This window comes from Anolis carolinensis, chromosome 1 (genome assembly GCF_035594765.1).
Source record: "Anolis carolinensis isolate JA03-04 chromosome 1, rAnoCar3.1.pri, whole genome shotgun sequence".
NCBI lineage: Eukaryota > Metazoa > Chordata > Lepidosauria > Squamata > Dactyloidae > Anolis > Anolis carolinensis.
Window position 1 is genome coordinate 339469671 of NC_085841.1, and position 28000 is coordinate 339497670.

At 40.2% G+C, this 28000-nt stretch overlaps 1 protein-coding gene across 8 annotated transcripts in view; it reads right to left on the reverse strand.

Moving 5' to 3' along the window:
- Positions 1-28000, reverse strand: part of foxn3 (forkhead box N3) — a 255664-nt gene that overhangs the window by 25783 nt on the left and 201881 nt on the right. For 6 of the 8 annotated variants that reach the window (XM_062968393.1, XM_062968392.1, XM_008115505.2 and 3 more), the window contains exon 5: positions 10500-10565. The exons of 1 other annotated variant lie outside the window; for it this stretch is intronic. In XM_062968393.1, the coding sequence (XP_062824463.1) occupies positions 10500-10565 (66 nt within the window). The remainder of the gene's footprint in view (positions 1-10499; positions 10566-28000) is intronic. One more of the 8 variants, XM_008115747.2, reaches the window with a different exon arrangement.

The window sequence follows — 28000 nt, forward strand, 5'->3', positions numbered from 1 at the left end:
TAAAATCATAACTTAATTTGATGTTTAATAGGCTTTTTCTTAATCTCTCCTTATTATTCAACATATTCGCTTATCCAACGTTCTACCGGCCCGTTTATGTTGGATGAGTGAGACTCTACTGTATATACATATATATGGTATTTACATATATATGGTATATACCTCATAAATGAGAATGAATTTAAGATCCATTGGCTAAAAAAGATTGCAATGATTGTGCCATAAAGATGTCCTTTCTTTTTCCTATCTTTCTGTTTCAAAATGTGTTAGATCTAACATTTCTGTAGAGATGAAAATGAAACTTCCATGCCCTCTCCTCCTTACTTAGCCTTCTATACTATCTGAAAACTGGCTCTGGAGGTCTGCACAGTTTCACCATTTCTATTTTGAGGGTGACAAAGAAGATGCAATGAGGAAGGGGACTGTCCTTCCTCACAAGGTCCATCAATCTCCAATGTTCCACCAGCAGATGTCCACTGCTGGATTTGGCCCTAAGACTTTTCTCTGTATTGTCCTTAAGTCAATTTCTAGAGTAACAGATCTTGCCAATAAAATCTGGCATATGTACAAGACAAATTTCCTGGTTTTTGGCATGGTAGGTGACATTAAATGACATGAATTTATATTAATCTTTGAAGGCTGTGAACTCTCAGATGGCTTGCACCTCTGTAGTGCTATTAGAAATAACAATGGTGATTTTGCTTCATATGCAAATGAAAAGGTGTGATAAAAAATTTAAAATCCACCAAATGTCTGCCATATGTTATCCCAAACTACCCGTTCAAAACTTGATTATGTATGTTGGCCACTCTAAAGACATCCTTTAAGACAATGTACCATACAAAATTACCATTTGATTCTAAATTGCTTTGTTTTCTCTCTTGTTTCTAGTTTCTTTTGTATACTTGAATCATTGAATGCTTTCTTGAACCTGCCTCCTCTCCTTATTATTTGCAACATTGCCTGAGGTCCCCCAAGAAGCCCTGCATCAGCACATGTCTGCACATCTGTATTATGCATCTGCATTTTATATTTTATCTTGCCTTTTCTATTCTTATCTTCGTTGTGTTGACTATGAGACTTTGGGTTATTTAAAAAAGCTTGCAGTACTTTCTAGTTCTCTGTGCATTGTGTAGTCTTCATTAAAATCAAAACGAATAAAGTAAAACAAAAGAGGGTGTTCTTTTAGCAGTGTTTTGCATTCCAGTTAACATTTGACAGAATTTAATATATGAGCTAGTAGCTCCCCACAGTGGAATAAAGAGCAAGTGTCATGGACAACCTACTTCTATGGAGACAACAGCCTCAGTGATAATTAAGACTGTCATTCAGAGAAGCAGAAGCCGAGATCTGAGTCTGCAGTAGGTATTTATACATTTCCAAACTGAAGTATCCCACAAAAACAAATTAAAATTGCTTTATGAAATTCATCCTGCTGTTAAAACAAGACTTACAGTTTGAGCTATACAATCTGGAAGATGATCTACACTGCATAAGTGTAAGCCTGTGGAAGGGACTAAGTGGTTTCCTATCACATAACCATTTAAAAAAGACTTTCAATTGAGCTAGTATATTTGATTTTGTGGCAATAATAATCCTGAAGGAATCTTAGATAGCTTAGGTGTTAGCTGTAATCATCATTTGATTATATTGGGTCATTTGCAGGTCACTTAGTATCTCTAGGGGATCTAAGTCTCACTCACACTCATGATGATAAGCAAAATATTTTCCACGCAGTAATCATAATAGAGAAACAATTGCTAACAGCAAAAGTGTTCATTCTGTCTCAGACAAACTCAGACACGATTTTCTCTCTAAAAAGTGCAAGCTGGCCAGAAACAGAAAATACTTCTGGTGTTGTATACATGATGACGTAACCTATGTCTCCAAGTACTTGTTGGGGTGTGTGTGGGTATGCATGTGTATTGGGTGCTGAAGCCTCTCCCATATCCCAGCTATCACAACCAAAATTACTTTGTCTTTTCCAGTAGAAATAATGACTTGCATAGCTGTGTGACAATGCTTTGCACTTCCCTGCACAAGTCAACTGATTTGTCAGTCTGCAGGAAAAGGTTGTGAAGTGGTCCAGGGCTCCATGTAGCCACAGACTGTTCACCCCTGCCCCGTCCATCCAAGTTTGGTTTAAAGTTAAGGAACAATCACAGGTGGAAGTTGCTCATCCGCTCTTAGCTCCTGAAAGCAGAGAGTTGAACACATAAGACCACCTTGCCACACTATACTTTACCACCACAGCTGGACAGCTTGTTCTGCTATGTAACATGCAGTAATAATGTGTAGATGTGTTCTCCACATTTTAGCTTACACAAATTTGATGTAAATCTGCACATTCTATTTTGGTAATGTACTTCCTCTCCATTGGGTGTGAAAATATTCACCATATTCTACTTCATTAAGCGTTACTAAGTACCTCCTGGATCATTATAGGTCTTTTATCAACACTAACTGAAAACATGCCAAAGGGGCAGTGGCCCACCTAACTTTATGATGATATGAGTCAGGAGTACACCTTGTTATGGAGGATTAGCCCCACTATTTTGATTCTGGATTCAGCAACACAGGGTAAAATCTTACTGTAAATGTAACTATAAAAGTTGAAAGGTTGCCACTCTTTTGGAACAGGGATGGAGAACATGTAGCTTTCCAGGTGCTGCTGGATTGCTACTCTCATGATCCTTCATCCCTGCCTATGTCAGGTAGGACTGATAGAAGTTCCAATCTACCAACATCCAAAGGGTCCTGGGTTTCCCCATTCCACATGTGCTCTAAGTACTGTGTATAAAAAGGATGATTAAAAGTGTTGCAGTGCATCTGTGTCAAGTGGTTCTATTTTAATTCCACGGCTCTGCTTCCATGGAACACTTTCCCCAAGGAAGTCTGCCTGATGGTGACACTGTTATCTTTCTTGGCACCAGTCAAATATGCACTTACTCTCCCAGGCTTTTTGACACAAGCAATTGTGTTGCTATTACAGGCAAGTAGTTTTGTAATGTTCATTCTACGTTGTGGTGTGAAAAGGACACAGCTATTCGAAGTGGGTTTTTTTGTGGATTGATATCTGTAGCACAACATTATAAAGAGTATTTAAATATTTGTTATGTTTAAGTAGGGGGTTTTGTGGTTGTGTATGTTTGTGTTGTCACACAAATTTAATAAAATGAATGAATGTGTATACTTAAAAATTATTATTTAACTAAACTTTTTATCTGGAGATCACATATACTCAGAAGGATGATAGGTACAGGGAATTTATTTATTTGACCTTGAAACATTTCTTCAAGGATAGTGCAAAAGCCCTGCAAATATATTTTATTTGGATCATACTTTCTTAGAAGACCATCAGAAGGATGAAGGAATAAAGTGCTTTCTCTCTTGCTCTATACCTGTGTTTGAACTGAGACCTCTAGCTATCTTGAAGCAGCTGTATTGGCATCTATGACATTTTGGACGTCTGTAAATATGTTTGTCACACTGTGTGCCTTCAAGTCATTTCTGACTTATGGTGACACTAAGACGAAACTTATCATGAGGGTTTCTCAGCAAGATTCCTTCAGAGAGTTGTTTGTCTTTGCCTTTCTCTGAGACTGAGTGCGACTTTCCTAATGTCACCCACTGGGTTGCCATGGCCAAGTAGGGACTTAAACCCTGTTCTCTATGGTCACAGCCCAAAGCTCAAACCACTATACTATTCTAGCTCTCATATATATGTTACTAAATGTATAAATGAGGCAAAGTGTTGTTAAGCACTGTGCATATATTAAAGATGTTAAGTCAAGTGGTCTGTGGAAAAGGCAACAGTATAGATTACTGGTTGGCTGAGAGTTTGAATGTACCTTTGGAAATACAAGTATGTTAATCATTTAGAGCAAGTGAACACTAGAAAATAGAGATAGGGCAGGGACAATGGTCAGAAGAGTCAGAGTAACTTCATAAAGAAGGGAGTAGATTCTATGAACTATGTTTGGGGAAGGTTAATCCAAGCAAGCCAAAATATTACATTGAGACTACATACATTTGAACAACAAGCAATTGTGAATAGTTTCATTACCTTCTGTTAAATAATTCTGTTTATACAATCATGCATTTTCTGGGGTCACTACAGCCAAGATTAGGTTATCGATAAAATCAGGCACAGTGGTGTCTACCGTGGTTGCAACCACAATTGCACATTTGCTACCACTGTGCCTGATTTTATCAATAACCTAATCTTGGCTGTAATTATCCCAGAAAGTGCATGTGTATTATAAACAGAATTATTTAGCGGAAGATAAAATGTGCAATTGTGGCTGCTATCTGTGGTCACAAAAAGTAAGTGGGATGTAGTGATTTGATTACTGAATGACAATGATAAAATTTATTTGGACCTAAAGTAGACCAGAAGTCTGGAGACCAGGGTTCAAGTCCCACTCAGCTATGGAAACTCACTGGAGTGACATTGGACAAATCAGCCTCAGAAGAAGGCAAAGGCAAACTCCACTCTGAACAAATCTTGCCAACAAAATCTCATAAAAGGTTTGACTTAGGGTTTTCATAAGATGGAATTAACTTGAAGGCACACAACAACAACAACAACAACATCAACAACCTTGTGTGACTAGGGTGGGGGGATTTGGAAAAGAATCCACAAGAATAGTCATCAACGTGATTGTTACAAGTGGTAACAGCAACCATTTAAAAGGTTCAAGAAGTAACAGCAACGTGTTCAGAAAGTAGCAGGACCTTAGTTAATTAAAAGTGAGGTATCATAAATAGAAACACTGGTGAGTCAAACAGAGTTCTCCATATTTGATGGCAGTGATGCTTCCATTTCTTTTGAAGTACAATTCAAACCATAATGGCTTAGGATCTATTGTGTGAATTAAGTTCTGTCCAGGTAAAAGGGACAGATCCTGCCTGATCTTGGAAGCTAAGCAGAATAAGCCCTGGTTGGTACTTGGATAAAGGACTGCCAATGAGTATCAGGTACTATAGACTAAATTTCAGATAAAGGATCTGGCAAAACTACATCAGCACATTCCTTGCCTAAGAAAATTCTATGAAATGTATGGAGTTGCCATAAGTCAAAAGGCAACTTGAACACACACACACAGAACACATACATGCATGTGCATGCACAAACATATTTGAAATGTGATTCTGGAGAAAAGTTCTACAGATACTGTGTACTGATAAAAAAAACCAAATACATAGATTAAAGGTCAAACTCATGTTCATCGAGGGCCACATCAGCCTTATGGTTGCTTTCAAAGGGCCAGTGTATCTATGAATGGAGAATCCGTGGATACAGAGGGCTGACTATGGAGTTTTTACTTAGTTTGGGTCCCCAGATGTATTGACCAACAATACATTTTGATTATCTGCCATGTGGGCTATGGGATAATGGGAATTTCAGCTCAAAAACACTTGTGGCTCTGAGACTTGGGAAAGGTTAAAGGGCATTTTAAAGTCAGACGTTACTTCATCAAATCTTCTATATAATTTCTATATCTATTCAAATTCAAACAGGAGAAACAGAAGCCTTCCAGATGTTACTGTATCCTAAATTCTATCAGCTCTAGTCATGATATCTAACAATGACAAATACAGGAATTGTAGTCCAGCATCTGGAGAGCCACATAAAATGATATGGTGGGCTGGATTTGGCACATGAGCTTTGAGTTCGACATATGTGACATAGGTCCTAGAGGAAATCAAGTCCTTCCCAAAAGCCAAGATGACTAAACCGAGACTGTCATACTGTGGTCACGACTCACTAGAAAAGACAATTGTGAAGTAAAATAGAAGGTAGTAGCAAAAAAGAAAAGCACATTACATATGGATAGCTTTACGCAAGAAGCCACAGCCCTAAATATTTAAAACTTGAGTATGGCTGTTGATAATAGGGTATTTCCCAGTCTCTAATTCATAGGGTCACCTAAGTTGAAGTTGACAACAATTAACAACAACAGCAGGCAAATTGTTTATGGAATCTACTGCTCACAGTACTGCTCTATTATCATTTAGCATCAGGTGGGCAAAACCACATCAACATTTGGTGCAATGTGTATTTGATTTTTTTAAAAGCTGAAGGAATGTGTTATGCATATTTGGCAAAACATAAAGATATGCAGCCTTGGTTGTATTTTATTTTGTCATTTCAGAACTTGCAATTCACATTAAAAATAAGAGCCATGTGACTTCCACAAAATCTCCTTGAACTGAATATGTGCATCACAGCTTTGGCCCCTATAAATCATACGCAATCACCCCTCAAGGACAGATTCTTCAAGGACAGTGGTTTTTGTCATTTCACATTCACAAATCACTATCAAAGAAACTGAGCCTCAACACGAGAGAAGGAAAAACATCATTTCCCCCCAGAAGAACAATTATGTTTACAAGGACTCTATTACTATATCTAACTTTTAAGTACACTGGTGGACAAGCAATAGGAGATAAAACCCATCAATTGTCCAAAACTCATTACTAGTTACAGGGTTAGCCCTGGTCAGTATTTGGATGGACAATATATACCCTGCTGTAGGCTCTATTTCAGAGGAATGAATTGGCAAAACTACCTCTGAGTATTCCTTGTCTAAAAAACCTATGAAATTCATGGGGTTGTCATATGTCATCAGGCAACTTGAAGGCAAATACGCAGCCATGTAATTTATGGCAGTCTATGACACATCAAACTCTTGAGATGACATGGAGATTCAGAGAATAAGTTAATATTAGTCAGATTACTACTGTGTCTCACAACTCATTTAGATGGCATATAATCACAACCAATATCTTGGTGAAAGGCGCTGTCACATATGATACACCACTTAAAATATCAGTGTATGTGTGTAGAAAACAAAAGAGGAACTGGGGCAAGCATAGCACTGTAAACTTTAAGCCTGCCCAAATCACTGATCCACACTGCCAGAAGAGTATCCTTTCTGAGATGAGATACAATCAATATTGTATTTGGGCAGAAAACATGAAAGGCTTCATGATGCGTTTTACATATAGAGCAAGTTCAACAAATGTGGTATTTGAAACGAAGGACAAAGTCTTGTACCAAAGTAGGCACTGTTGGATTCTGTTTCCAGGAAAAGCATTAATGATTTCCCGGGAAATGGAATTCAACAGTGCTAAAATCAAGATTTTGAAATTTAAAATCAAAGATTGAAAGTACTTTACTTTGCTTGATTGTGCTACGTTTAACTTATTTTTAAATAAGAACTAAATACTTACTCAAGAGGGGATTTAGTTTTATACTGTTACACACACACACACACACACACACATTATCCAGGATAGGAAAAAAAGTGTAAAGGTTATTTCATTGTATCTGAGATAGTTAACATGCTAGGAGTACTCTTGTGTTGAAAATGTTGGAGATTTTGATTATTTAAATGTATTTAAAATGTTCAACATCTAAAAATGTTTGTTTTTTTTAAAAAGAAGAGATGTTGATGTGGAAAACTGAGGATGCAAATCTGCTCTACACCTGGACATGCGAATGCATAGACCAATACAGCAATGAGGGATATTTATGTAAGCATTTCAAAGGCACTTGGGATAAATGAGGCTGATGAAGATAGTGCCTATAGATTCTTACAAAGGCATTATATTACCCTGTTCAACTGATTGTTTATTTCTTCTTTTTCAAGCTTTCAAAGAAACACCATAATGCATTTCTATTAAAAACACATATGGAAAAAATATATACAGAAATTTATATATTTTTGCAATCATCGTACAGTAGAGTCTCACTTATCCAACACTCGCTTATCCAACATTCTGGATTATCCAACGCATTTTTGTAGTCAATGTTTTCAATATATCGTGATATTTTGGTGCTAAATTTGTAAATACAGTAATTACTACATAGCATTACTGCATATTGAACAACTTTTTCTGTCAAATTTGTTGTATAACATGATGTTTTAGTGCTTAATTTGTAAAATCATAACCTAATTTGATGTTTAATAGGCTTTTCCTTAATCCCTCCTTATTATCCAACATATTCACTTATCCAACGTTCTGTCGGCCCGTTTACGTTGGATAAGTGAGACTCTACTGTATTTTGAAAAAAATTGAAAAGATTCATGTCATGCAGTGTTTTAAAAGCTCCAGTGAAGTTTGCACAAGTGTTTCAAAATGAGATAGCTATTTCTTTATTTAGCACTGCACAGCAATGAAGAGCATTAGTAGCAGTTATATACATGGGACTCCATCCCTGACTACCCACATGTGCTCCAACCACCTCATTTCCAATTGTGGCTTTCCATGCTCAATACTTACCAGTTCTTCCTTACACAATTTTGGTTCCTATATATCAAGTCATTCTTCCATACATTCCCATTCCTCAGTTATTTTCAGACTCTCTGTAAGTTCTTCACTGAAGAAGGAACTCTCTATCTTACACAATGCCTTGGGCATTTTAATAAATACAGTCATTCTGACAATTCTTTCTCTCTTGGTACCATTTTATTTCTGGTGTCTTCTTTTTAAAAAACACATTTATACCACACACCACATACAGAAAAGTGTTTTTTTCCAGGATAATCTACAGCTTAACATACCAAAAGTTTTTATGCAAATTAATAACTGCCTCTACTAAATAATGTTTATTTTCCTGAAGTCCTTAGGGGCAAATCAAGAATGGAGTTTACTATAAAAGACTATGAAAGCACTACTTTATTGGCCATTTCATCTAAATTTAAAATCACTTTAATTCTCGGTGCTCTTATTGCCTGATCTGCCACTTACCTTAGTTGATAAAGTCAATGTTAAATGCAACACTGTTTTGGTCATTGTCATTATTCTTTACTTTGGAATTGTACGTTTAAAAAGTCAGAGCACAACGTAAGAACCTCCAAGCCAAAAAAAAAGAAAAAAAAAGAAAAGAAAAAAGACAAATTCTCATTTTGAAAGCAATAGCTTTAATCTTAATTTGCCAAGCAAAGTATCTGCTTTTAGACTGTTCTCCAAATGGTCAGAAAATCCACTGAAAAGACCTGGGATGTGGTGGAGAATTGGAACTAAAGATGAAAGCCAAGATAAATAAGAAGGCTAGTTTCTGCTCCAGCATTACAGATCCTAGCCATTGTGCTTCCCTGCCCTGAGCTTAGTTGATAAGAAAAATGAAACTAAGCCGTTTCCCAAATGATTTTGATGCTATAGTATATAAGAGAAATACATACAATTAAAAATGAAATTAAATAATATTCCTGGTAGAAGGCAGAGGCTCAGACCTGAACAACTCTTTGGAATGGACACCTCTGATGGAGGCCCTGACCGCCAAACATTACCTTACTATTCATTACTGTAGATGTGTAGATACCTCAGATCACCCAAAGAGACTGAGGAGAAGACGTGGCACTCCTTTTAAGTGTCAGAAGGCTATTGTATTAACTCCCCAGAATGTCCCTGAGCATTGTTTTAGTGAATTGTGCTCAATTACTAGGCAGTTGATGCCCAGATCTCAATGGACTATTGGCAAAATGGGTTAGAGAACTTGTAACATATGTTAAGAAGGAGGGAGAGTAAGAATTTTTAATACCATATATGTTGATTTCACAAGCCACTTTTATACATAGTAAAAGAAGTTCCTGAAAAAAACAGAGTGGTTGACCAAAGCCAGTCATGGTGTATTCCTAACACTGGGATTGTCCTGGGTTTACTATGTTGAAAGAAGAAGGCACCTACAACCTGAATGTGAATGAGCCAAGTGGCAGAGAGAAAATCTCATATTTATACAAGTATTTCCCCTCATCACTGATTAAATATACCAAGGACCAGTTAAGTCAAACTACTTCTAGAATTTATTGAATGAACTGGCACAGATTCTTAAAGATGTTAATGTACTAATTATTATGTATTAGAGTGATAAAAACCACTTTTAATTCATAAAAAATATTCTGAAAAAGAAGAGACAATAATTGGTCTAAAACAATGCAGTTTCTTCTGTTATGGAAAAAAGTCTGAGTGATTCTTTGATGAACCCACCTTTCTAATTTGTTACAGAACAGATCTGATTTAATCATGGAAGCTTAATATTCAGTGTAAGAGATTAGATATCACTTTAATTCTTCTTTCTTCTTGTTTCTGGTTCTTAAAGGAGTCTGGTAGTCAGGCACACTTTTAAAAAACCAAAATGAAAACAATTTTTGATGGTGGCCTGGGTATACTCCTACCTGTCTTACTGAAGAAAAATACTTAATACTCTATTACTAATGGGATTACAGTTGTATATATCTAAAACATACCAGTGTCAATGTAAATTAGGTTTATACAACTGCTGTTATTCACTACTCATAAAATTTACATATAGGGACAACCACCAAAAAAATTAGACTAACTAAAAAATTTAGCAAGGGTCTAATGGAAAATCTTTCTTTTCCATCAGAGCAGATTTTATTTTTTAACCCGATAGGCTGCGGGCTAATGAAATAGAAGGTTAGGCTTACATATCTATGGTGCTATAGGCTATAGAAATATCTACTCACAACCTGCTTGTATCTCAGGGGGAGTATTCAAAAGCATCATGGCAGTGGCAGCATCAATGTCAGGATCTGGAAAAATCAACCAATAAATACATTAATTTACAAATGGGCCAATTCCCACCCCTGCTAGTTCATAGAATGAACTGAATTGCTAAAGAAAGATAAATCAAACAAAAATATAATTGGAAAAAGAAAAAGAATCCCTCGAGTTTTTCAACGTTGAAATATGGTCCCAAAGAAAGCAGCCTACACTCCAGTTTGTCACTGTTCTTCCTCCTTTCATTAGGGACAGCTGCATTTGTGATTCTTGTTGGGAGGATGGCAGAGATTTTCTGGGCTGGTTTTAGGATGGAAATGACAAGAACAAAATTACAGTTAAAGTAGAGGTGATGGAGTGGGGAGGAAGAGGAAGCTTGAGAGAAAAGCTGTCCTGTGGGCTCCCAGTTGCTTCCTCTGCTTTCCTTGTCACAGCTCTGCACCTTTGCAAAAAGTGCACAACTCCTGTGTAAAACACCAACATATAGCACCAACCAGACTTCAGTATCAGCATCACCTTGGAGGCTGATGCTGTTAAATGTTTTCACAGCTGCAAAACATATGACTATTCTATATTCTGGATATATGTTTTATGCTTCTGACAATTGAGATCAATGGTTTTGTGAACACAATAGGCTTGGCAACGATCCACTTCTACAGGCTCCCATGACTCTATATGCAGAGGATTTTGGAAGGCAGTTCAGATGAACCATATTACCTCCATCTGAAGATAGTTCAGATTAATCATATTCCTCCTTGGAATGTGTTGAGATGGTTCATCGAGCCATCCTTGAAAATCCCACTTTTAGGAGAAAGACAGGATACAAATTCAATAAATAATTCCAGAGATCGGTAGGGCTGTCTGTGTCATCTCCCTTTTGCAAGGATGCAAAACTGGTCCCAGACATTTTGCTGCTGCTACCCACCCAAATTGCATTATATTCATGATCCGCCATAGGTTGTCTCATCAAACACAGTTCATTGAAAGGTGGCAAGTAAGGGATGCTGAACAAAATACAATCTTTTAATAATTGTATTTATGTGTCTTTGAAAGTACACATAATTATATTTCTACATGGATGCATGCAAGGCTGGCCCAAAACATTTTGCTGTCCCAGCCAGAGCAGCAAATGATGATGCTTATATCCACCCTCCCAAATGAAGGGCCACCATAACAATGATCAACCAAGTTATTTGGGCAAGTAACCCCCCCCCCCCCCACCCGCATATCTTCCTGCTTCCTAGCAGTTAAAATAAATTAATAAGCAAGGTGGGGTGTTAATTAACCAGTAATTAATAACTAACAATTTTCTATAACTTCAAGACACCAAAGGTCTCTTGATTCAACCAAGTGGTAGAATTAGGTAGCTTGTAAAAAGCTCTATGAAGACATAGAGCTGTTTATGTGATGGGAGATGGATTATGCCCTTGAATTATATTTTGAAATCTGTATCACACCACAAAACCAGAGCAAGTGTATGAAGCCTAAGTAGTAAACTAGACCATCTAAGGAACTGTATGTAAGCTAAATGCAAATATACCATTGGGACACCACCACTCCTGCTTGTGGTGTCAGTGAGAATTTAGAAAGTGCACCTGCATATAGTAGAGAGAGAGAAAGGGGGAAGGAGGGAGAGAAAGAGAAAGAGAGAGAAGGAGGGAGATCCTGGGAAGGCACCAAAGCCATTTGCATTGGATCATCGCTTGTCTGCCATTATCCTTAATCGGTTTCTGAATCCATCACATGCAGTTGGTTGACAGATGGCAAGTAAGGGACACAGAGCAAAATATGATCCTTTTATAACTATATTTACTTGTCTTTGAGAAGAGGCCGCATGGCTGCCATGGAAATAGAGGTAGTCATGACAACAGTAAACAACCAAGAACGGCCAGTGAATAAGCTGAAAAGAACATCTGCCCCGGCAAAGCGTCCCAGCTGCCCTCGGGCTAAACTTGCTAATCGTGTAGCGGTGCTGCGTGACAGAGAAAGCCGCCTATGCCATGTTCAAATAAATGAAGTGTGCAATTGAAGCGGACATAAAAATGCACACCCTTGCTAACTGCTGCCTCTGTCCTCTTAAAACTGAATGACTAATGGGCTCCGTTTTTTGGGGAGGTGGGGTCGAGAAGGAGGAAAATACTTGTCACTATTTATACAAAATTACATGCCACAAAATTCAATTTTCTGCTAATAGCTTCTTGGCACTTTATTTTGGATATTATGTTGGAAAATTACATTTTAGTGTTAAAAATACATATTTTGTATTTGTTATAAATGCAGTTCAATTTCAAGGCTAATAATGTAATGGTGTATAAAGCCCTAAAATCTGTTCATAAATACAGACTACAAACAGTGTAAGAGATCAGAATGGCTATTTTTCTCTGTCTCTCTCACACATAGCTTCCTTCACTTTTTACAGAGGTCTTTCTCTGATGTCCATCCAATGGGTTTTTTTTACTGGATTATGTTTTATGTCCACTTTTAGCAAATGCAGAGACCTCCATGCCAGTTAAAACAGAACCAAAATGGAACCACTGAGACAGAGGAGGAAGTTATCACATAGTTGGGACATCCCAAAGTTTGCAAAACTATATGGCACAAAATAGTGTCAGAAAACCAAAAAAGGGGCAAAAAAGTTTGCTATTTACCAGCTCAGTAAGCCATAAATGACTGAAACTTTGAACAGGGGCACCACTGATAGCTGCTCAAAATACTGTAGTACAATGCTTTCTTTGCAGATCTTACTAGTTCTGCTGCTATTGTTTTGTGCCTTCAAGTAATTTCTTAGTGGCCCTAAGGTGAATTAATTCATCACGGGATTTTCTTGGCATGATTGGCTCAAAGGGGCTTTGGCATTGCATTCCTCTGAGGCAAAGGGCTTGTGGCTTGCCCAAGGTCACCCAGTGTATTTCCATGACTCCCAGTTCAACATTCAAACCATATACCACCAGTGGGTGTTGGCTCTCACTCATAATTCTGATTCCCACAACACAACAGAAATACACAAGCAAAGGACTGTCAATAAAAACCATTACAACTAGCCAGCTAATACACCCTTTCTATGCCAAGAACATACATTTTCAGCATATATATGCATCTGCATATTTAGTTTTATCTTTTCTCCAAAAATATCCAGAAAGCAAAGAAAAAATGTTTTGATGGAATCATCACATAACCACAGTTCTTGAAGATCATTCCTATCAAGAGAACAGCAAGAACAGCTAAATGGATTTGTGGTATATGGATATATGGACTGTAGTGTACAATATTTTATAGCCTTCTACATTTGGAATGAAATAAAAACAAACCATGCAGCTAAACATATATAGTTCCACATCAAGACATGATCTTGATGTGGGGTAATGCATGAAACTCCAGGAATCCCACTAGAAGCTTTTTTTACTATTTTACTCTCGCGCTATCAAAACTGCCAATGCAATTGTCTAGAGCTCACTAGGCACAAATGCTCCAATCCCATCTGTTTAGGCAGTCATCTTTATGACATTATCCACAATGACTTCGTGTGAAGGGGTACCAGAGAGGATGGGAGGGAGCTACATTAAAAATAGATTAAATAGTTTTCCAGTGTGAACCAGGCATTAACTTATCAAGGTAATAAGGTCCCAGGATAAAGCCATAGACAAAGAAATACCAAAGTGCTATAATTGTGTAGTGTGAGAGATACTCAAATTTGCCTGTTCCTCCTTTTTGTGTATGGGTAATATAATTTGGGATACATTATGTGGGCATATTGCCTTGAGAGTTCAGACATAACATACTTGATGAAACCTATGGGTCACAGAACTATGGAGTTCTATGTAGAAGAACTGTTACTGAAGCAAGGTCAATGTCAAAAAGGAAATGCTATGCATGTTTAAGACCAAATGCACCAAGAACAGAACACATGTCACCTGTTAAGATATGCTTAACATATTTCAGTTTGCAAAAGTTTCCAATTTATGTGAATACACCTTCTCCCCCACCCCATCAAAATTATCTATATGAGCATCAAGTTTTAATTTGCCAAGTGAAGCAGCAATGGATTAAAAATAGCCATCTTACACAATATTCTACCATTATGTTTGTTTATAAAAACGAACAGTAACAACACTATTTCACATTTCTCTTTTCAAAAGAGCAATCTGTTTGAAAATATTTTTAAATGATTCCCAAATGTTGCAGTGCTGATGCAAAACATATTTCACAATTTAAGAGACAAATATACTATTACTGAATAAAATATACCATTACTAAACATAAGATCCTACAATTTCGCTTACAACTAGTTGGTTTGAAGTATAAATGATGGACATGTTGGAAGAAATCCAGCCTTTTTAATGAGAGGTCCATATGGGAAGCATGCCTTTAAATTCTCTAGACAGTTAATGGCATGTGCATCTGGATTATCTGGAAAAAAGACGTTGAAAATCACAAAGTGGCATGACCACAGCAGTTGCCAAACAACTTGTATGGCCATGATACACAAAGACAATCTAGGCTGAGTCCTTCTTTGAAACCTGATCTCTTCTCAACTCCATCTCAGTTTCATGAACCACAAGTCCAAGAAATACAAGCCAAGAATGGTAACTCCAAAGACTCCTAGCTATGTGGTTAAACACAAGAACAGCATTTCCAGACCAGACCAATATATATTTATTCCTCAGAGCAGACAAACGAATGCATTTGAGAAGCACATAGCAAAGTATCAAGCCAAACAACCTCCTCTTTAGCACTCAGATATTCAGAGCTATTCTATCTCTAAAACTGTAAGTTGCAATCCGTATGGAGGAAAAGTTTCTCAGAGAGGCTAGATATTGTGAATGACAGCCACCCATAGACCAGCTCTTTGTAAATGTGTCAAATACGATTTTAAAGACACTAATGTTCACGTGCATCATTGCATACTGTAGCAAAAAAACAAAACAAAAACAAACCTTAAAAGGAATTATGAATGGTCTTTACCATTTAAAAGTAATTTGACATGTAACTGCCTATTAAAAATACAAAATTTTACAACTTATTTGATACTTTTGTGTTATCTTTTGCATGGTTACAGAGGGCCAACTACAGATAGAAAGCCAACACTTCCATAATGCTCTATCAGAAGAATAAATTACCGTAAGGATATATACCACAATACTCTTTTTTTACATATGTCTGAAACATCAGTAGCAGCCTTAATGCTAAGTCACTTGTCCATTAAAACAGAATAATTCAGGATATAGTACATTTTGTACAAATATCCTTCTTCCAATAGCAGAATTGTATATATTAAAGTCACTGACAGAAGTCACAATGTATAATAAATATTAAGATGTCTAAATTGATGTAAGATGTGCAACAAATTATCCTGAGCTGTGCAATGCTTTGACATTTACTAAGCTTTTCAAAGTGACTTAATCAGACAACATCATCACAGTCTAAATTAAAACTTCATAGTATTCTCAATCATTAAACGATATTAGTTTTAATTGCAATGTATCCATTAGCAAAATAAAATCCAAACCAAACAAAACATTAACATGTAATACACAAAAGGACAAAGGTTATCTAACTACAACAAAGCGCAATAGTTTTTCAATTGCTATTAACAACAAGAAAACATTATCTATTTTTCTTTTGTGTACCACATAAAACCAACTGTCGAGAAAGCACAGCAGCTTTTCTACTCTGCTCATAATTTACCATTAATATTTTCTACAATGGCAATTCCTAGGTTCAAATGAGACAGATTTAGTTCTTTCAGAACCAACTTTCATAAAATTCATCATTGAATAATATGGAGTACTGATAACAGAAATCTTTCTTCTAGTTATGTTGTTATGTGTGTAGAAGAATAGCTGGCAAATTACATTTTGTACGCAATAATAGATTTTTCATGCATTTTTTAAAAGAGACGAAGTTGCAAAATCTACTGTCTCTTCCATCAAGCTGTCTATGCTTTTGCCACAGTAGGTTAGCACTAGTCTAAATTCACATCAGTCAGTCCTTCAATTATCGGAAATACCAACTAAAGTGAAAATAACTGGAACATGATCATAGAAGAGGAGATCATTGGTGGGTAGTGAACTGTTGGTAGATATGTCAGTGTTCAGAGGATAAAATCTTTACTGAGAAGCAGATTGTTTAAAAATGTGACAGATGTACATGGAACAGAGTGCATAATAAGAGGAATATAAGCTACAGGTTTTGAAATAATCTCTGCTATTTCCACCCATTTAATGTACAATATGGTTGTATCTGGCCTATTCCAACAATGAACAGTGTAGCACTCTGTATTTGGGTCAGCAGGCCAGTAAATCCCCGCTGTTCCAAGATCTGTGAGTTCATCTGTATGTGAAAAAGACCTGGCCTTGCCCCTGTAGTAACTAACCTACAGAAGTCTGCAAGGGAAAATACCCTAACCCTGATGTTCCCAAAAGTGAAGATGTTAGTTAAATCTAAGGTTTGTGTCAAGATTGGTTCAACCATCACAATCAACCAGGTTATCTAGAATCTTGGCTTTTTAAGATTAGGCAAAGTGTTGGTGTATACAACCTGATGGCTCCAGCTTAGCTTGTCATACAAGCAAGAGCTGCTATACAAATAATTTGATTAGAAGAGATAATAGATGAACTTAATCATGTCTATGAGACTGAGATTATCATAGCATAATCTGACAACCTCAAATCATTCTAAGTACCTTCCAAAATCTTTCAGATGGGTTCCAAAGACCATGCCAAATATAGTGGCTATACCACTATGTGCTATGAATCACTCCTCCAAAATCTAGGATTCCACAGTATATATATAGGGCAGCTAAAGTGGAATCATACTCCTATGACTGTACAGTGTGAATGGCCCTCAGGTGGCTGCTTTCTTTTCTGGTGGTGAAACATGAGCTTGACACTCCTGCCCTTCCATTTCTTCCAAGAAGCAAAATAGTCAAATTAAATGCAGAATGCTCTATCGAATCTGGCTCAGGTGATCTTAGATAGATCAACCACTATATTCTGTGCTATAATGCTCATAGTTGCTATATGAATTAAGTTGTAAGATAAAGCATCTTTCTCTTACTACCTGTAATCAGAAGTAACAAATGCCAAGGCATGTGAGTAATTGAAACGTACGGTCTTCTACCTTTTAAAATGCTCCTTCTTTCTTACACATATAAATTAAAAGCTTTTTCATTGCTAAAGGATGCATAAATGTAAAACTCTTGTTTAAATTTTTGTTAAAACAGAACCCATTCATTTTAAGAAAAGTCACTAATACTTCAAAAGTTAATCGCAAGTGAAGGATTCACTCATACATTGTGTGGAAAGGTGGTTGAGCCCTTTGTAACATACAAAGGGCTTCAGAGTGAGATAACAATAGACACAGTTCTGCTAAGCCAAGTCCCAGAAGTGGATGAAAAACCCTCCCTTCATCCCAACTGCTACTGTCCTGACCTTGGAGGGAGAGAAGAAGCCACAGCTCCATCATGACTGAGCCCAGAATCAGATGAAAGGCTATCCCATCTGTCACTACCCTAGCCATGGAGAGCAAGAAGCAGGCACAGCTCTATGTTGCCTAAGTATAGAAGCAGATGAAAGGCCCTCCCACTATTCCAACTGCCATGGCCCTAGCCATGGAAAGAGATAAGCAGGCACAGCTCCATCAAGCCTAGGCCCAAAAGTAGATGAAATGTCCTCCCACTATCCCAACAGCCACTGCTCTGGCCTTGGAAGGAAATAAGAGACAATATATGTTGGAGCCTTTTTCTTTTGTGTCATGTCTTCATCAGAGTGTTAACCTGATGAGGACAGGGAACTGTTCTGTTCTTTTACTTGTAAAGCGCCATGTACAGCAATGGTGCCATAAAAATATATAAATAATTCAATACATGACTAATAAGCACCAATAGCCTGAAACACAAAGTCATCAGAACAGGTGCTAAGAGATCAAAGCCCATTTCCCACTGCAATGCTCAACAAGCCTCATCTTGTATAGCTGCATCACGACAGAAGCCTGGAGACGAGGACCATATGCCTTCAAATATTTATTGAGAAGGGCTGTGGAGTGTTCTCCACAGGAACGATCCTGGGATGACGGTGTCTTTTCCCCCCATTTTAAAAATCCTTTGAAGGTGATTAATTGGGGGAAACAGGCTGAGAATCTAAACAGCAGCAATCTTGCATCAATTGAATAGCATCCTGGACCAGTTTTGTGAACATTTGGATATACTCTATCTCCGAAAAAATATTTGAACCAGATTTTTGAAAGCTCAAAGCATTTCTAATCAAAGTATTGTTCTGAATTGATAATGACTATCAAGCTGATTAAAACATACCACCAGCAAGAAGGGATTGCGAGAGAATGTGTAACCTTTTCAGATAGCTGCTATCTAATACATGTACGTATTACAGGTTCTACTGACATACACTGGCTGCCAAGTTGCATATATTGTATTGTTTTCCACTTTTATGAGATCATTCACAGGACTGGCAAATTTTATATGGATTTTTATAATGCCAGATTAGAAAATCTGCAACGAAAAACATTTTCAGTTCAGTGCAGCTTCCCTTTTGCGATTCTCCAGCACAGGTCTTAATTTTCCAGTTAGATATCTTCACAATTTCCAGTGATTGAAAGAAAGCTCAGTAATACTCCTGCAGATTCAAGTAAAAATTTGGAGGAGGCAGTTGCTCTTTTTAAAAAAACACATACCACTATTTGACAAATTCCCCTTTCAGACTGTAGATGGAAAATCACCAAGTTTGAAATGCAGTTTACCCTTCTGAGCCATGTATGACTGAGATAAAACAGAAATAAGAGCACCTTGGTCTACTGGATCCAACCCAAATACTATTTGATATTAAATATTGATAAAAATGTATTTAACACACAATGGAAAGAATCAAGTGCATTAACCTCACACGCCTATTGCCACCTTTTTATACCACTTTATCTTTCATGATCATTCTTCAAACAAAATGAAATGCATCTCCAGAAAATCTTCATGACACAAAGCGCACTACTGGTTACCCTTTCAAAACGATTTTTTAAAATTGCCCAAACTAATTTCAATGCCATTTCTAAGAACACAAGTGGCCAGCTCCTTTGTGTGTCCAGTAGGGGGTAGAAAAATCTCAAGTGTTCAATGAAGAGCTCTAAAATATTTACATCTAAGCAACCTTCCTTAGATTGTGCTAATTCAGCCTTTTCTTCTATAAAAGAAAACCTAACCTGCTATCAGATGTTTTGGATCAGCAAGATGCTCTCCTCGGCTCCTTGGGGACCTTACTCATCATCTCCTGTGTCCTTTCAGTCCTCCAGAATCACTTTAACTGGCCCAACAAACATACTAAAAATGATTTTTGTATCAGATATATTATTGCCCATCATCAAGAACTGGATTATTTTCTCTAATTAGTAAAATATAATTGATTCCACAGTAAAACAAAACATATGATCAATTCTGAACAAAATAACAAAATGATACTGAAAGGATTGTAAGGGTAGATCACAGTAAAGAATTAAAGAGCTCAGAGGCTCTCTGCAGTCTGCCCTTGCTCTAGATCTATTATAGCCTCAGTTTACATTTGTAATCAAAAGCACTAATTTCAGTACAAATACATTTATTATTAAAACAGAACCAGACAGAGACACCATTACTTAGTCAAGAACTGGTAAATTTAACTATATGGTTGAAAAATGTTATTAACATTTGGTTCATCAACACTGTGAAAGTATCTGGTGTTACTTTCTATTCTTCAAGTGCTATGGGGTACCAGTGTGGAAACTGGCCTAGTGTGGATTTAAGCTGTAGAATTAATGTAGTTTGTCATCAATAGCTCAATGCAATAGAATCATGGCAGTTTTGGCACTATTTGACAGGTAAGACTGAAGACTCTTTAAAACTTCAACTCCAACAATTAAACAGCACTCAGTCATCACAGTTAAAGTGGTGTTGCTTATTCATTCAGTCACTTCTGACTCTTTGTGACCTCATGGACTAGCCCACGCCAGAGTTCCCTGTCGTTCATGGCCACCCGCAGCTCCTTCAAGGTCAAGTCAGCCACTTCAAGGATATCATCCATCCATCTTGCCCTTGGTCGACCCCTCTTCCTTTTTCCTTCCATTTCCCCAGTATCATTCTCTTTTCTAAGCTTTCCTGTCTTCTTATTATGTGGCCAAAGTACTTCATCTTTGCCTCCAATATCCTTCCCTCTAGTGAGCAGCTGGACATTATTTCCTGGAATATGGACTGGTTGGATCTTCTTGCGGTCCAAGGCACTCTCAGAATTTTCCTCCAACACCATCTTAAAGCTGCCCTAAACCAGAAATAACATGAAGGCACAACAACAACAACAACAACAACAACAACAACAACATGCCTGGGGTTTCTGTACCATGGGAAACTTCAGGTGCAAGGGGTTCAGAGCCAATATGTCCTGTAACAGGATCCGCTTGCCTCGTGATTCTTGAGTTATAGGATTAAATTGGAAAGCAATGGCTATGCTTATAGAAGAGCTGACATAAACACTGGCCTATAGGAGAAAGGCAGAGTTTATTGAAGATTCCTAGTGCCCAGTGAATGCAGCTGGCAATGGTTTGTTCATAGGAAATGTGGCTTGGTGTCCCAAGGTGAAACCTTATGTTTTTATGGCAAGCCTTGAGAAAACAAACAGTGTTGCTATGCAATTCAAATAAAAGCCAAAGCAACACAATTGGGTATAAGAGATAAACAGTGGGCTATGATTTCGCCAGCAGGTTTAACAGAATATTCAAGCCACTTGATACATAAAGTACTGCTCTTGCCTTAGAAGTGGTCTCATATGATGTAATTTTACTTTCCTTGTTGCTTGAAATCCTTTTGTATAATTAAAAAGCTTCTCTTTTCTGTACCTGCTTTCTAACAAGGTGTCTTCGACCCCCCTCCCCCACCCTCCCTGCATAGGTTGAGAGACAATTAACAAAATAATGATAAGGAAAGAGGTAATAAAGTAATGACGTTTTCCACAGAAGTGTGAAGAACAGTTGGAAAAATGCCCACAAAGTACATTCCTTGGTGATGATGGAATTTCATATTGCTTTTTATTCTGTTTTGAATCTTGACATTGGAGAAAGACTTCAGATATTCTTAAATAACCATTATGATACTCTGAAGATTGCAGCCACAGATGCAAGCGAAACATCAGGAATCCGGAAACCACACAATACCCCAATGGGCAATCATCAGTTGAGTGGTCAACATTACTCTTTCCAGCTATTTTTGCAGACTTTTTGGGTTATTAAGCTCACCACAACTGCATCACTGAAATTCAGTAGTTCAACCATCTTTTCTATCTTTCTTTTCCTTCAGGAAAGAAGACATTCTGCTTGCTGGTCTTTATGGTGAAGCAATGTGCTGGGACATCCTCCCAAGCCGTACAGGAATCACATATCTGCCACTGAAATTTGGCAAAACCTGTGATGGTGGCAACTTCAGTGAATCTTGGCAGTATATGCAGCAGTATAATTTGAGGGTAGGAAGGGTTGCAACTTCCCACTCTTGACCTACCTCTCATTAACAGAATTTTGTGTGAATGAAAGATCCTATGCTTAAGTTCCTACAATTTCCACATAATAAGTCCTCTGGTAGTAATGCTTAGAAAGGCTCTAGGAAAGCTAACTATTTGCTACTTGGAGAATTTACTCAAAGAATTGCTAACTGGCCCTCAAATACCTTTCTGGACTATATAACTCATAATCTCTCAGTGTGATGACCCATGGGCCTTGTAGTCCTGCTCAGGACACTGTAATTCCTGATGAAGATGAAAACTTGGGTTTTTTACCTTCCCAGTCTGAACTGGATTCCTCTCAGCCAGATCTTTCCCAGGCAGATCTGGGAACCTTGCACCTGCAAGAAAGTTGTCTCCCAGAAGTATGTCAAACAACCCCAGAGCCTACTTCTCCCGTGTTCTTGCGCCGGGAGTTTTGTAAACAACAGAGAAGTTTGGAATCAGCTTCGCGCAGGAGTGCGAGGATTGCAGCTAAGAATGTGGCCAATTAAGACTGCTTCTCGTGAGAATCTTTGGGGAGTCTCACATCTGGTCTCAGAGTTTAGCTTTCGGTTCTGATTCCCAGAGAACTGCTTCGGCGGGAAAGTTAGACTCTATTTAGGTGTTTTACCCGCGTAGTAACTTCGCGGAGTCAATTCGTCAGCCTACGGAGCGAGTTGTGTCTGGACAGCGCGCTCCGATTCAAGCCTCGCTCCTGCTCAAGCCTAGCCCTGCTTTCCAGCCTTCGCCTTGCTTCCCAGCCTTTGTTTATCCACGGACTTTGCCTTGTTTCCCAGGACCAATCCTTGCCTTGTTCCACGGATTTTACCAAGTTATTCCACGGACCTTGTTCTTGTTCCTAGTTACCTTGTTCCACGTTTTAAGCCTTGTTTCAAGTATCAAGTTATTTCCTAGCCTTACTCAAGTTTATGGACTAAAGGACCTTGTCATCTCCCCTCACTTTGCCTGGCAAAGTGAGTGTTTCGGTTATTGGATTACAACTTTGGACCTTAATATTTCATATTGGACATTGCTTCTTTGGACTAATTTTGACCTTCCCTGAAAGGTCTACTTCTGGACTAACTTTTACATTTGCTTTTACTAACTTTATATAATTCCTTAATAAAGATATTAGATAGAATCTGGCCTCTGCGTATGGTTATTGGTGCTCTGTAGCCTGGGTCGTGACAGTTTGACTCCGCCACCCTAAGCACCAATTAACCAAGGCCAGTATGTCTACCGGAGTCGTACCTGGGCCGAGCGGCCAGCCGATTACCTACACCATCGACAAGGATGAGGTGGACCGAATCCGTGATAAGCTCAATGCCCAGGATGGAGAAATAAAAGGTTTGAAGGAACGCGGAATCCGTCTACCGGCCATGGCGTTGCCAACCAAGTTTACTGGAGAAGCTTCTAAGGTTCATGTTTTCCGTCGCCAATGCCAAGCTTATCTAGAGGCCCGTGCTGCCGAATTTCCCCAAGAAGACATCAAGGTGGCATGGGTTTACAGTCTTCTAGACGGGCCAGCGGCCAACTGGGCGACGGCACTGTTCGACCAAGCCTCTCCACACCTAAGATCCGCGCAACGCTTCTTGGACCACCTTAAAGAGACTTGGGGAATCGAGGACAATTTGGAGGCAGCCGGTCACAAACTCCGTCGCCTATTCCAAGGAGACAGACCTATGTCTCAGTATATAGCCGAGTTCCGAGTGCTGGCCCACAACACCGGCTGGAATGATGTTGCCCTCAGAGGACAATTTCGGGAGGGTCTCAACATTGAAATGCTGGAAGAAATCTCCAAGGTGGATCCTCCCCAGACCCTCGAGGCACTCATTGATCAATGTTTACGGGCTGAAGTCATGATTGCCAACCGGAAACAATGGGTTCGAGGCCAGGGCAGTAGAGCCGGGGCAAAACCCCCCGCTCCCGCCAGCGTTCAGCCACGACCAGTGTGGAGACCCCCACCGCCAACCCCATACCCCAGAGGAGGCGAGGAGGTGCCGATGCAGTTGGGCAATGTGCGTCCCAGACTAGATGCCGCCGAGAAGGCCCGCCGCCAACGCCTAAATCTCTGTTGGTATTGCGGGAATGGGGGCCACTTCGCCAGAGAGTGCCCAGCCAAAGGGAAGCCCGCCGCCCGTCTTGCGGCGGCGTCCTCCACGGAGACGAAGGCGTCTGAGGCGGCTGTCACACAGCCGGCGGGGGAAGCCAACGACCGGGTGTAGAGAGGCTCGCCAACCCGGTCAAAAAATCCATTCAAGAGCCGCCAACCGGGGTCCTGTTCCTTCTCGTGGTCACATTATGGTCAGCAAAAAGGGGACCCGTCATGATCCACGCCATGATAGACTCTGGAGCTACCAACAATTTCATTGATAGAGAGTATGCCGACTCTCTGGGATTACAATATCATGATTTCAAGAATGCCCGTGTGGTGCAAGCCATAGACGGCCGCCCCCTCAAGACGGGCCCCGTAAGTCAGTGGTCGGAACCCACCAGGATGTGGATAAGGGAACATATGGAAGAGATTTCCTTCTTTGTTACCGAGGTTCCCCATTTCCCTGTGATTTTGGGAATTCCATGGCTGACTCTCCACGACCCTAACATCTCCTGGTCCAACAGAGAACTGCAGTTTGCTTCACAGTACTGCCAAAACCATTGCCTCGTAGCCAAGGTCTGCCATGCCTCAGACACCGAGCCCATCATCACCTTGCCAAAGAAGTACTCCGAGTATTGGGATGTATTCAATGAGAAAGAAGCCGAAAAATTACCCCCACATAGACCTTATGACTGTGCCATTGACTTGGTGGAGGGGGCCCCGATCCCGCGAGGGCATCTTTACTCCCTGACTGAACCAGAGCAAGAAGCTCTCAGGGAATTCATAGAGACAAACCTTCGCAAGGGATTCATCAGACCCTCTCAATCCCCAGCCGCCTCCCCAGTGATGTTTGTGAAGAAGAAGTCAGGGGAACTACGCTTGGTGGTGGACTACAGAGCATTGAACAATATCACCAAGCGGAACAGCTATCCCCTGCCCTTAATCTCGGATCTACTGGATCGGCTTCGAGGAGCCAAGGTTTACACCAAGCTGGATCTTCGGGGGGCTTACAACTTAGTTCGCATCAGGGAAGGGGACGAGTGGAAGACCGCCTTCCAGACCAAATTCGGATTATTCGAGTCCCGAGTTATGAATTTCGGTTTATGCGGAGCTCCCGCAACGTTCCAGCATTTTGTCAATGACATTTTTCGGGACTATCTAGACAGGTTCTTGATAATCTACCTGGACGATTTTTTGGTGTTTTCTAGATCACAATCAGAACATGAGAACCACGTCAAAATGGTGTTGCAACGATTGCGGGATCATGGACTTTATGCCAAGCTGGAAAAATGCGCCTTTGATCTACAAGAGGTAGATTTCCTGGGTTACCGCATCTCGCCTCTAGGGCTTTCCATGGATCCAGCCAAGGTTTCAGCAGTATTGGAATGGCGGGCGCCAACTAACAAGAAAGAGGTGCAGCGTTTCTTGGGGTTCGCGAACTATTACCGCAAGTTCATTCCAGATTTTGCCCGCTGGTCCGACCCCATCACTAGCTGCATCCGTGGAAAGCAGCCTTTCCGCTGGACTGATCAAGCAGAGAAAGGGTTCCAGCAACTAAAGAAACTATTCACCTCCCAGCCAATTCTACAGCACCCAAATCCTGGAACCCCTTTTGTTGTGCAAGCGGACGCCTCTGATGTGGCAATTGGGGCCGTACTCTTACAACCGGTGGGAGATCACCTCCATCCCTGTGCCTTTTACTCTCGTCAACTAACCACACCAGAGAAAAATTACACCATTTGGGAAAAAGAACTACTGGCCATTAAGGCAGCCTTTGAAACTTGGAGACATTGGCTAGAAGGGGCCAAATTCCCCATTGAAGTCCACACTGATCATCGTAATCTAGAACATCTAAGAACTGCCCGCAAACTAAATCAGAGGCAGCAACGTTGGGCTTTATTCTTTGAACGTTTCAACTTCCAGATTCATTATGTGACCCCAGCCCAGACCAAGCAAGCAGACGCCCTGTCACGTAAACCGGAATACGCTGCAGGACGCAAGGAGACCTTTGAATCCCAACTATTACAACCCGAGAACTTTGCCACGCTCACGGTGGGGAACACCAAATCCATTCCCATTGGTTCAACTTCCTCTACTCCAGGACCCATCTGTGCTCAAGAAATCAGGGCTAGTCAGCAAGCAGATGCCTGGGCGCAGGACCAACTTCGCCAAGGTCTGCATTTTCCCTTTTCGCTTAAAGATGGGCTGCTTTGCTATAGAAATCACGTTTATATCCCACCCGGACCGGGCAGGGAAAAAGCGCTTCGTCTGTGTCATGACTGCAAACCAGCAGGACACTTCGGACTATTTAAAACTATGCATTTGATCCTAAGGGATTTTTGGTGGCCCAAGATCCGCAAGGATGTGGAAAAATATGTCAACACCTGCCCAGTATGCCAGCGCTCCAAGATACGAAGGGAGAAGCCCTCAGGGCTTTTACACCCCCTTCCTACCCCATCTCGCCCATGGGAAATAATTTCCGCGGATTTCATCACTGACCTACCACCTTCCTGTGGATTCACCACGATCTTAGTGGTGGTGGACCTTTTCACCAAGTTAGCCCATTTCATTCCCTGCGAAGGCCTCCCCACGGCCAAAGAGACTGCGGATCTATTCCTTCAACATGTTTTCAGACTACATGGATTGCCCAAGAGTTTAGTCACAGACCGTGGATCTCAATTCACCTCTCGTTTTTGGAAGGCACTACAAAAACTATTGGGCATAGACTCTCGCTTATCTTCAGCTCATCATCCCCAAACAGATGGGCAAACGGAGCGCACCAATGCCACTTTGGAGCAGTATCTTCGCTGTTATGTAAACTACCAACAGGACAATTGGGCTTCTCTGTTACCACTGTCTGAGTTTGCTTACAACAATGGAGTTCAAGCTTCTACAAAAGAAACGCCGTTCTTTGCAAACTACGGCTTCCATCCACGTTTCTTCCCCCCTGTCATTGAAACTTCAGAAGTTCCCGCAGCAGAGGATTGGCTGCAGGAACTCGCAGCGGTGCAACAACTTTTGCTCCAGCAACTGGACCAAGCCAAGGAGGACTATAAACGCCACGCTGACAAGCATCGCCAGCCGGGTCCCGAAATCAAGGTAGGAGATCGGGTTTTTCTGTCCACTCGCTTCCTGCCCTCCCACCGCCCTTGCCGGAAGTTAGATGCCCGTTTCATTGGCCCCTATCCAGTGGTGGCGCAATTAAACCCTGTGACTTTCAAACTCCAACTTCCGCGTTCAATGCGCATTCACCCAGTGTTTCACCGTTCCCTGCTCCTTCCGGCGGATGGTGTGCGTCCTGATTCAGACCAACCGGCCCCCCCTCCTGTTTTGATGAATGGGGAGGAGGAGTTCGAGGTTGAGGACATTTTGGATTCTCGCTTCCACCGCCGCCGCCTACAATATCTCATTGACTGGGTGGGTTTTGGCCCTGAGGAACGCTCTTGGGAAGACGCCTCCACAGTCCATGCTCCTGATCTAACCCGTCGCTTTCATCAGACCTATCCCGCCAAGCCGCGGCCTCGCGCCTCGGGGAGAGGGCCCCAGTTTGGGAGGGGCCTTGAGGAGGGGGATAGTGTGATGACCCATGGGCCTTGTAGTCCTGCTCAGGACACTGTAATTCCTGATGAAGATGAAAACTTGGGTTTTTTACCTTCCCAGTCTGAACTGGATTCCTCTCAGCCAGATCTTTCCCAGGCAGATCTGGGAACCTTGCACCTGCAAGAAAGTTGTCTCCCAGAAGTATGTCAAACAACCCCAGAGCCTACTTCTCCCGTGTTCTTGCGCCGGGAGTTTTGTAAACAACAGAGAAGTTTGGAATCAGCTTCGCGCAGGAGTGCGAGGATTGCAGCTAAGAATGTGGCCAATT